Source organism: Cucurbita maxima, unplaced genomic scaffold, assembly GCF_002738345.1.
Source record: "Cucurbita maxima cultivar Rimu unplaced genomic scaffold, Cmax_1.0 Cma_Scf00033, whole genome shotgun sequence".
Classification (NCBI taxonomy): domain Eukaryota; kingdom Viridiplantae; phylum Streptophyta; class Magnoliopsida; order Cucurbitales; family Cucurbitaceae; genus Cucurbita; species Cucurbita maxima.
The window spans coordinates 1,265,780-1,277,886 of NW_019272049.1; the positions used below are offsets into that span (position 1 = coordinate 1,265,780).

At 34.4% G+C, this 12,107-nt stretch overlaps 1 protein-coding gene across 4 annotated transcripts in view; it reads left to right on the forward strand.

Moving 5' to 3' along the window:
• Positions 1-1,916: 1,916 nt before the first annotated feature.
• Positions 1,917-12,107, forward strand: part of LOC111467151 (kinesin-like protein KIN-7K, chloroplastic) — a 23,987-nt gene continuing 13,796 nt past the window's right edge. For 2 of the 4 annotated variants that reach the window (XM_023111933.1, XM_023111932.1), the window contains exons 1-10: positions 2,726-2,792; positions 3,536-3,801; positions 3,893-3,990; positions 4,403-4,492; positions 5,656-5,708; positions 7,735-7,800; positions 7,880-7,933; positions 8,099-8,158; positions 10,218-10,296; positions 11,711-11,778. In XM_023111933.1, the coding sequence (XP_022967701.1) occupies positions 2,790-2,792; positions 3,536-3,801; positions 3,893-3,990; positions 4,403-4,492; positions 5,656-5,708; positions 7,735-7,800; positions 7,880-7,933; positions 8,099-8,158; positions 10,218-10,296; positions 11,711-11,778 (837 nt within the window). In that variant the 5' untranslated portion in view covers positions 2,726-2,789. Of the gene's footprint in view, positions 2,093-2,183; positions 2,290-2,725; positions 2,793-3,535; positions 3,802-3,892; positions 3,991-4,402; positions 4,493-5,655; positions 5,709-7,734; positions 7,801-7,879; positions 7,934-8,098; positions 8,159-10,217; positions 10,297-11,710; positions 11,779-12,107 lie in introns of those variants that run through there. The other 2 variants (XM_023111934.1, XM_023111935.1) reach the window with 2 other exon arrangements.

Consider the following 12,107-nt stretch of genomic DNA (forward strand, 5'->3'; position numbering starts at 1 on the left):
CTCCATAATGAATCGTGTCGTATCCAGGATTCGAATATTAAGATTCAACACTTATGTATCCGACATTTCTTTGGACATGATTATGTTACTTTTTGCTTCTAAGAGTGAAAACTATTCCCCATAGACCAACACGAGCCCTTTCAACATGTTTTGTTCTCACTCAAATGCATATTAGAAAAATTCTCAAGAAGTCACCTCGTATAACATGCTCCAAATAAAACACACTAAGCTTTAGAGTTTCTATTATTGAGTCATCGAAAAGACAAGTTCACATTGTTAGTATATGTAGTAACTTTCATTCTGTTTAAGCTTTTTTTAGTCACTCTATCCTCGGGATCGCTTTCATTTGGATGTAGTCTTGATAATATCATTTACCTCTCTTTTTCTCGAGTGTCACATATCAACACACGATTTCATACCGTACGATTTTTCCGATCTCAACGATCTGAAGCATTGTTTCTTTGCCACCAATATGAGCATAGATCAACTAAAAACATATTCTCTTGATAAAGAAATTTGTATGTGTTTCGTGTTGTAATTGCTTTATTATTTGAGTTATTTTTCGTTTATTTTTTTCTTCAATACACATAAATTTTTGACCATTTGAAGCATTGTTTTCCACCGTCAATATAAGCATAGTTCAGCCGAAAACATATTCTCTCGATCAAAACCATTTTGTAATTGCGTTTATTATTTGATTTTTTTTTTCTTTTTCCTTCACTCATCAACATACAAATTTTAATAAGATTTTTTTAAAAATTATTAGGATAAAATAGGTATACAAAATACATGGAAAATTGGGAAAATATCATTAAATAAGTAGGATGTGTATTAATATATTAAATTAGAATTAAAAAAAAAAAAGTTAAAATTACTATTTTAATCAATTGAAATTTATTTTAGTTTCTTCCTTGTAATTTTATAATTTTTTTCCATAACTATAAAACTAATTTAAAAAATCCGAATATAGTTTACAATCCAACTTAGACCTTGGTTCAATTTAGTTGGGTCATCCGTTATTTTTTTTAATTATTTAAAAAATTCTATTTATTTATAATATATGTCACCATAATAATTAAAATTTCATAAAACTCAAATATCAAATACGTATAAGCCACACTGCATTTTACCAACATTAAATATTCTTAATATTTATAATAAATTGAGTCACTTGCCCAATTAAAGTTAGTTAAGTTTGTTAGCATCTTACAACAACGCATCTAGATGATTTCAGATATGTATATTTTGGATATATATATATATATAATTCAGCTTACTATATATAACTTTACCAGATATAGATATAACTATATACTGTATATAACTTTTTATCAGGATATAGTTTTTTACTATATATAGCTATTTACTATTTATGACAATTTATATATATATCATTTTCCATATATACTATGTGTAACTGTTGACTAAGCTATAAATAAGCATTAGGCTCCATAACTTAACAAGTCGATATCTTGAAGTGTGTGAATATGGTTTAAAATTCAACTTAGACCTCTATTTTTCGATTGGTTCGTTGAGTTATTTTTTTAATTATTTAAAAAAAAATCATATTTATTCACAATACATGCTACAGAAAAAAACTCAAATATCAAACATTCACAAGTCAGAAATTATCATTAACGTCTCTGAATATTCTTAATATTTATCATAATCTTAAAAATTGGGTTGATTTAGCTCGATTGTATTATGAACCAAATTTTCGAGTCGTCAGGATGAGTGATTGGTTGATTTGAACACCTTTAATAACAACATATTTGTCTAAATATCATATAATTTTTTAATTATAATATATGTAAAGATTGCAATAAAAAAGTAAGCAGTGAACAATCACTTTCTCTCGCTCAAGTAGGCAACAATTTCTTTTTGTAGTAATAGACATTGACTTCTTTCACACCCTTTTCATTTTTCCATTATTTTTTTTCTCTCTTTTCTATATCCATGCTTGAAATTGCAAGTTTATGAGCTGCCTTCCTCACTCTAAAACTCGGATTATAAATGCTGTAGGCCTTTGATGAACGGCATCGCTTCCGAGGCATGTAAGGAGAGCTACAAGTAGAGGAATTAACAAATTATAGTATGATTCTCTGATCTCTATTTCACTTATAATGATGACTTTGATTATGATTTAATGGTTGATTAATTTCCTCGCACGTCCTCACTCTTAGATCTGCGTTTTCCTCTGTTCGAAGAACCCCCTTGCTAAATTTCGTCATTTTTGCTTGAAAATCTGGATTTGGTTTGCAATGCTTGTTTGATTTAGCTTCGTTCCAGATGATTTACTTTCTTCAATCTTATGCTGTTTGGTTTAGCGGAAATGGGTGGGCGGCGAAAGGGGAAATCAGTGTTGGGCTGCTTGAGTTTCAGGAGGATGTTCTTGAATTCGACTTTGAATGTGGCGTTTTAGTTGTTTTCTTATTCTCTTTGTTCTAATGTTTGAGGAATTTTTGACTTGCTGGTGAGGTTTTGAAGTTTGGCAAGCGTGAAATTTGGCTTTGCAATGAGAACCCATATATGTAAATATTCGTCGAAGTTTCTAATAATAAAAAAATGGGGTATTACAGATTCTTTATTGAGTACATTGCTTATCCTAGTGAGCTTATTTAGTTTTAGACTAGTTGCAAAGTTCTTATATGTTCTCAACGTGCTGAAGGGTGGCCTTGAATTAGGAATTTTATGATACATTTTCTTACTAATTACCCTTCTCTAGGTTCTCTCAATCCGACCCCATGTTTAAGGAATGACAATTTTATTAGGAATCACGGATCTCCACAATGGTATGATATTGTCCACTTTGAGCAATAACTCTCAGGCTTTGCTTTGGACTTCCCAAAAGGGGCTTCATACCAATGGAGATAGTATTCCTCACTTATAAACCCATGATCTCCACTAAATTAGCCAATATGGGACTCCCTCCCAACAATCCTCAACAATCCTCCCCTCGAACAAAGTATACCATAGAGCCTCCCTGAGATCTACGTAACCTTTGAACAACCTCCCCTTAATCGAGGCTTGACTCCTTTCTCTGGAGCTCTCGAACAAAGTATACCATAGAGCCTCCCTGAAATCTATGTAGCCTTCGAACAACCTCCCCTTAATCGAGGCTTGACTCCTTTCTCTGGAGCCCTCGAACAAAGGGTGAACAGAGTACACCCTTTGTTCGACACATGTGTCACTTTTGACTGCACATTCGAGGCTAGCAATTTCTTTGTTCGACACTTGAGGATTCTATTGATATGACTAAATTAAGGGTATGACTCTGATACCATGTTAGGAATCATGAATCTCCACAATGGTATGATATTATCCACTTTGAGCATAAGCTCTCATGGCTTTGCTTTGGGCTTCCCCAAAAGGCCTCATACCAATAGAGATAGTATTCCTCACTTGTAAACTCATGATCTTCCACTAAATTAGCCAAGGGACTCCCTCCCAACAATCCTCAATAAATTCTTAGGAAATTGATATACCAAAATTGTTCCTAAAAGATATTTGATGTTCTTCTCCACAAACTTTTTAGGATCCATATGAAGTGGTAATGGCGTCCAGACAAGGTTCAAAGTCCAAAAACTTGGGTTCTGTTACTACAAAGGTTGCGAAATCGCCATCATCTTCTACTACCTCATCATCGAAACAGTATCTGGAAACTTCTATTGATGGGCAGAGCTCTCCTGCATCTTCTTCAGCTCGAAGTAAGCCACAGTATTTTTACTCAGACAATTTGCACATAGATGTGGAAAGATCCAAAGAAAATGTCACAGTCACGGTTCGATTTCGTCCGCTCAGGTGCATTTCATTTTGGCAAATTTATCTATAGCTTTGATGAGTAGATTTTCTGCCCAATTTCTAATGAACGCGACGGTTTTGCTTTGAGAAGTCCTCGGGAGATTCGTCAAGGAGAGGATATTGCATGGTATGCAGATGGTGAAACAATTGTAAGGAATGAGCATAATCCGACTACAGCATATGCTTATGGTAATTTTCGTAAGTGTATTTGATGTAAGATATATGTACTTGGTTGACACAGAAAAATTGCAATAATAACTTATTATTTCGCTCGCCCCTTGGATTAAAAGATGCATGGGCGAACGACATGTATGAATCATATCCCAATCAATGGAGAAAAATGCATAGGCGAACTTCCTTTATCTAATATGATTATCCTCCTGATCGAGCTATTAAATTATCAAAATTGCACGTTAAAAATCTATAGTTTTTTCAAGTGTTACTGGTATGTGTACTTCATGTTTATATGCCATTGCATATTGTATTAAGTTCTTAGATTCATTTTCACTCTTTTTGTTTCCCTAAATTTTTGTATCTTGTTTCGTCACGCCTCCAAAAGTAGCGTTTACTCACTTCAAATATGTTCTCTTCATGCTTTTAGATCGAGTTTTTGGTCCTACAACAACTACTCGTCATGTCTATGATATTGCTGCACAACATATTGTTAGTGGTGCTATGGAGGGCGTTAATGGTAAGCAGTACTGATATTTGGTTTGGTGATATTTTGCGTTGAAGTTAAGTTTGTGTGAATAGTTCAAGTTATATCTTGATAATTAATTGATATTTAGTTTTCTTCTAGTTACAATAGCTGCCCTCATCTTGCTTTGTTTTAATCAGTAGTCTAGGTGTTACAATAATCCTCTAGTAGTTACAATAGTCATCAAAGCGTATAACATTATAGTAATCGATCGCTTTGTTTTAATCAGTAGTCTAGGTGTTACAATAATCCTCTAGTAGTTACAATAGTCATCAAAGCGTATAACATTATATTAATCGATCAAGTAGTTATATTAATCGATCAGTAGACTAGGATAGTCATCTTGCTTTGATTCTAGACTAGGTTTCTTCTAGTAGTTCAATAGTTCCTGATGAAGGACCAGTAGATTAGGGGTAGAAAAAAAAAAAAAAAAAAACGTTTAACATTATATTAATCGATCCCTGATTCCTTAAAGCTACAACCATAAGTTCAGCTGTCACTAGTGTCGAAAGAGAAGTCGAGTATCTTGTTCTTTTGCTCTGTTTATTTATTTATTTTTCTTTTGCTGTTCATAGCTAACAGGCTTCTCATTTTTGTGAATTTTTTGAACCTCCTTTACCATGGCTCCTTGACATTGCCTCACCAATTCTATATGATTGTTCATTTTCATTCCTCATAACATGCCCAAAAAGTGTGCTGATATGGATTTGATAGAGGCTATATGAGGATTTACAATTACATTAATGGGGATGAAAAAATACTCTACAGAATTAGCGCCCTGAATTCTCTCCGCTCACCAGAAACTGATTTGCTACCCCCCACCCACATGGACTAATTCATATATTCTAACAATATCTACAAAAAGTGGGTAGGAAAAGAGTTTCCTCATGTCTGCAACACAGCCTGCGTTTATTTTTATGCTGTACATATTTGTGCTTGACTTGTATGCGTAAGCACGGTCCTGATCAGTACACGTGACATCAATTGGTTTTAGAAAGAGCTGTCTCAACATTATAACTGCCGATTAATACTGTTTTCATTATTGTTATCTCTGCACTATGTATTGTTATGAGCATGATATGCTGTTTGAAAATATGATACACTGCCATTTCCTAATCATGTTCCATCCTTTCCTCCACCCCTCCCCACACACACAGGTACGATATTTGCATATGGGGTGACGAGCAGTGGGAAGACTCACACCATGCATGTAAGATTCAAACCTTATTCTCGTCGTCATTGCTTTATGATCAGTATCTTTGTATGAACAAGAACATTTTATTTAACAGAAGGTGAGGAAAAAAGGAGACCTGACCTCAGCATGAAGAAACATACAAATTCAGCAATGAAATAATTAATGCCTATTAAAATGATAGCCTCAATAACTTATAATCATAATCTCAACAAAATAATCTTGATCAACAAAGAGAGAGAATTTCATTTTAGGTAGTCCTAATTTGGTTGGAACCTGTTGAAGGGAGCGACCTTGATTTAAGGAATATTTGTATAACTCATAGTCTTAAGTTAAGAAATATTTATGTAGTCCCATTAAATAAGGGAAGTAGTTGACCTCCATAATTTATCTGTATAGTTACCTAGTATCTACAAATTTAGTTAGTCTTTCAATATTATAAAAACACGTGTACCTAAAAATTTAATAAGAAAAACAGCAGTCTAGTTTAGACATGCAACAGAATCATGTCTTTTTGAAGTGTTTTTTACTGAAATAACCCGTACCATATTACTAACCATAGTACGGATGTTTGAAGACTATCTTTTCCTTATTTCTTTGTTTGTTATAAAGAAAATAGGACCAGTATTGTGTTAGTATGTCACTGGTGCTAGATTGTAATGTCATTTCATGATGCTAAACATATCAACTGCTTAAATTCTAATTTGCATCCCTGCCATTGCTATGATGCTTATAATTTCTATGCTAGGATCAATCTTTGGTTGTTTCCTTTGTTTATAAATTAAAATCATTTAATTTTAAAGCAATTCAAAACTAATACGTAAGAGTTTTACTCCTAAAAGAATGAAGGTCAAATGGTAAAAAAAACCGTCAAAGGAAAACAAAGAAACCATGAAGGTGAGGCAATTGGGTATTGATACTGAGATAACCAAATAAATTATTTACATAAGAATGAAGTAATTTAAGAGTTTTCAAAAGATAATAAATGGAGGCGAAACGGAAACAACTTTTCTAGAATACTACAATTCAAATAGAGAATTAGGTTTCGAGTCTGTAACATTATGGAAGATTATTCACTTTTGGCTTGGTTATGCAGTATGAAGTTACTGTTGTGCCTTTCAAAGTATCATCATTTAATTGCTCCTAATACTACATGTGAGCTGATCCATTTTTAATAGTTGGAACTATTGAGCTACTTGTCACGTTTCATTCAAGGTTAATGTAAAATCATTTACCTACAACATTCGGTAGACTATGTTTAAACATAAAGCCAAGTGGTTGTATTTACATTTTAATACATTAATACATTATTATTTGCATGTGAGGAATGTTGCTTGAGAGAAATAGCAGAATTTAAAGGGGCGGAGAGGTTCGGTGAGTAGCTCTGGGAGGGGATTAGATTTGACTTTTGGCTTTGTTAATCGGCCTTTCTGTAATTACCAATTTAGCACGATTCTTTTGGATTTTGATATGTTTTTGCAATTAGTTTAGGGGTCTTTTTTTGTTGGTGGGTGTAACAGCCCAAGCCCACCGCTAGCCACCACACCTTTATAAAGAATGTTTCGTTCTCCTCCCCAACCGATGTGGTATCAAATAGTGGGCTTTGTTCTTTTAGTACACACTTGTATTTTCTTTCATTTTCTCTTCCTGAATGCTTGGTTTCTTATAAAAAAAAAGCATTATTATTCGCATGCATTTCATTATTTCATTATTTCATTATTCACAAGTTCTTAGGTTTAAATAGGAAATATATGACTTTGACTCGGAGTTAAGATGTTACATATTCTTGAATGAACTTTTGATGGCTTGATTATGGTCTAGAGACATTTCAGAGGCATACATTTGTATTTCATTTGACTTGACTTTTAAGAGGCACAATTTTATGAATCTATATTCGATGGAGGCTGGCAGGCTGTTATAAACTTAATGAGACCTAATGTACTTCATACTTTCCTTTTAGACTATGAAAAATGTGATTTATATAGTCTCATAGTTGGATTTGATGATAATGTCAATGAACTTACACCATTCACTCCATTTGTAGGGTGATCAGAGGTCACCAGGAATAATACCACTGGCTGTGAAGGATGCATTTAGCATCATCCAAGAGGTAATTACGAGGAAATCATCTATGGTTTAAATACATCATCTTCAAAGAAATGCTTTGTTTAATGTCTTTCTACATCCAGACCCCAAATCGGGAGTTTCTTCTTCGGGTGTCATATCTAGAAATCTACAATGAGGTATGTTCCTTTCCATTTATTTATTTTTAGTTTCTGATGCTTGGTTTTTTTGTCACTTCATTTGCAAACTTTTCTAAGCTTTTAGATTTCTAATGCAACAATCAAAGTAAAATAGTTCAAAATCAGGTTAGTTTTAATGGCACTAAATAGTTTCCTTCATCCCAGGTTGTCAATGATTTATTGAATCCTGCTGGACAAAATCTAAGAATCAGAGAGGATGATCAGGTAAATACATTTTTTTTTCTTATTCTTTATTCAATGTCTTATATGTCATCAAATTCCAGTTCAACAACTTTGAGTGAGATCCCATGTCGATTGGAGAGGGGAATGAAACATTATTTATAATGGTGTGGAAACCTCTCCCTAGCAAACGCATTTTAAAAACCTTGAGGGGAAGCCCAAAGGGAAAGTCCAAGGAGGACAATATCTGCTAGCAGTGGGCTTGGGCTGTTACAAATGGTTGACACCGGACGGAGTGCCAACGAGGACGTTGGCCTCAAAGGGGGGTGGACTGTGACATCTCACATCGGTTAGAGAGGGGAACGAAGCATTCTTTATAAGGGTGTGGAAACCTCTCCCTAGCAGACGTATTTTAAAAACCTTGAGGGGAAGCTTGAAAGGAAAAGTTCAAAAATGACAATATCTGCTAGCGGTGGACTTACACTCTCCTTGCTAGGAGAATCAGAGAGGATGCTCAAGGGATGTTAAAGTGATTATTAAATGGACTTGTGACAGAACTCATTTCACTGTAGTATATTAAGATGCAAGGAGAAGTAATTTAACCAAAACCGTTTAGACTTTCAAGAGGTTTGTTTCTCTCCTTGGAAGGCACTAGTTACTATAAGCTTCCCCTTCTCTCTCTACTGTTCTTACAGCGAATATCATAGATTGGGGCCCACCTACTAACCTTTAGGGCTTACCTCCACAAGCATATACAACGACATTTGCATCACTCTCTTACATACTCTTTGCTCATATAATCCCTCAACTCTCATACAAAATCACTCCTCTGCCTCTACTTAAACAATTTGCCTCCTGACAAAACTGAAATACTACGGATGCTTTCCACTCCTCGAAATACCCTCAGCCCAAGGGTTTGATTTGCCCTCAAGCTTATTCAGGAAATCTCAATGTGACCTTATCACACACTTCTCAGGAAGCTTCTTCAATTTTCCCTTACCACTAAATTAACAACTCTTGTTCTCCCGAAGAAGTCCATGGTTGGGTGTACACTCAAAATTTCCGATGGGGCTAGGATGGCACCCTCATTTGGTATCACAAATGGAATTGAGGATGAATGCACGAATCCTTTTGCAGTTGAAGTCTGTATGCTACTGTCCTCACCTGTTTTTCCTATTTGGAATAGTCCATAGTACATTTTTTTTAACAAAGAACAAAACTTATCATTGGTGTAATGAAAAAGAGACTATTGCTTAGAGGAAACAAGAAAATTATATCTTGCAATAAAAGACTAACAAAGTGCTTGGATACAGTACACTAGGAGGGAGCCTTTAGACGAGTTGATTCAAAACAATCAATCCAAAACAATTGTTTCTTCTGGAAAACTCATTGGTTCCTCTCCAACCAAAACTCATATAATAAAGCTTTAACTGCATTAATCCACAAAAAATTGTATTTGGAGGGGAAAACAGGCCCTACCAGAACGGAAGAATATTGGCCTTGAAACAGTTAGAGAACAACCACTAAAGATTAAACATCAAAAGAAGGTTGGCTCGAGAATAGGGACAATCAAAGAAAATATGTTTCATGGAGTCCCCAGCAGCAATACACAATGAGCAAATGAGCAAATGGAGGATCAATACACCATTTACGAGAATCAATGCATCAACAGCAATACATAATGAGCAAATGGAGGGAAAAATGCAATTAGATGGTAACTTTCTTTGAAGAACTTCTGAAGTATTAAGACTTCCCTTGAGCATAATCACCAATGAAATGCTAACTCTCTTGGGACTTCTTGATTTCCATAAATCCGCATAAACCTCTTTGCCCAAAGGTGAATAAGAATTGATGTCGAGTTAAAGAGAGAAAAAAAGAAGAAAAGAAAAAGAAAACTGGGCAACATGCACTTACTTTACTTCTGGATTCATTTAGCATTTGCATAATATGAGTCAAGGACGACTGTTAAAAATCTTAACTTCTTGCCAGTTTTCTGTATTCTATTTGCTTGCAACCATGATATTTACTCCACTGTTAAGAGCTTATGATAATCATTATAAGAATGTTGAAACTATGTGCATTTGTTTTTACGTTCATATTTTAGGGCACCTTTGTGGAAGGAATTAAGGAAGAAGTTGTACTATCTCCAGCTCATGCACTCTCACTTATTGCAGCGGGGGAAGGTAAGAATACTCGATAGGGTCTTTGGTTTTATGGAAAAGAAAAAGGATCTGAATATTTTATGATGACTCATTTCTCTTGCAACATCCATTTTAGATGCTTATTTGAAAATGAGTCCAGATATTTTCTTCTTTATTAGATTTTCAGATGCTCAATTTGTTATCTAATCTGGTCACTTTAAGGGTAGGGAATAGGATGATAAAATCTCCTACAGGATCTTCGGTGACATAATTTCTCTTTACGATAGTTTTATAGATTTTGTTATTTTAATGCTATGTATTGGTGTAAATGTATCTTCCCTTTCAAAGCATGTAATACCACTTCTCTAGTCACTACTCGGAGATCATTTTTCCCTCCTTTGTGATTTCGTTCATCAATGAAAAAGACATCTTGTTTTCCTCTTAAAAAAAAAAAAAAGAAAAAGTAAAAGAAAAATGTAACCGCCTAAGCCCACCACTAGCAAATATTGTCTTCTTTGGGTATTCCCTTTAAGAGCTTCCCGTCAAAGTTTTGAAACGCGTCTATTAGGGAGAGATTTCCACGCCCTTATAAGGAATATTTCGTTCTCCTCTCTAACTGATGTGAGATCTCACAATCCACCCCCCTTGGGGGCCCGCACACCGCCCGGTGTCTGACTTTGATACCATTTGTAACAGCCCAAGTCCACCGCTAGCATATTGTCTTCTTTAGGCATTCACTTCAAGGGGTTCACCTCGAGGTTTTAAAACGCGTCTACTAGGGAGAGGTTTCCACACCCTTATAGGAATGTTTCGTTCCCCTCTCCAACCGATGTGGGATCTCACAAAAAAAGAATAATCTATATCGATTATTTATGGGAAGTGTCACCTTTGAAAGATCCCTCCAACTTCATTATGTTTAATCATAATTTTTTGGGGATAGAAATGCAAGGACTTCTGGAAGTTATTTTTGAAAACTATTTTCGATTTTGAAGTTATAAAAATTCAGTTAAAACATGCTTGATTTACCATTCTTTAAAGTTGTTTTCCTTATAAATTATTGGCTTGTGAATGATCGTTGCTCAATAATCTTACTTTTACAAACTACTTGATCGCATATCTTAAAAGATATTTTGTAAGGTTACCAAGCAGCTCCCACTCTTCTGTTTTCTTGACCATACTGGATGACGATTGAATAGATCTACCTTTGTCTAGATTGTTTTACTGATGATTACACTTAGTTGTATCTATATTTTACTTTCAGGCATTTTCATATAGTATATGCTTATTTTGAAAAGATTAATCCTTTTGATCTCTTTAATCTGTTGTCTCACATGCATGACTATTCATTTTTTTGCAAATAGAAGTTGTATATTGTTATTGCATTTGTTTGTTATTACGATAATATAATATTCATGACAGTTACACTTTGTGATAAAATTTTAATTGTTGCCAACAGAACACAGACATGTTGGGTCGACGAATTTCAATTTGTTAAGCAGCAGAAGCCATACAATATTTACATTGGTAAATCTATATCTTAATGGAAGCATGACACAGCCTTGATTGGTTTTAGTCATTCTTCTACCAACTTCTACTTGATAAATTAGACCTAATTTCACCACACCCTCTCTTATTATTGCTTGCAGAGGTACACCTGCAGTGAGTGATATATTATTATGGTGAATATCATTCCTGTATTGAGGGTTACCCTTTTTCTTTTAATAGTTGGTAGTTACGATCTCTTGGTAAAGAGTTTTCAATTGGTCGCCTGGACCTCCTTCCATGAGATGCTTACTCTTTTTGTGGAGGGATATTTCAATTTTTTTTTTTTTTTTTTTTTTAAAAAAAAAAAA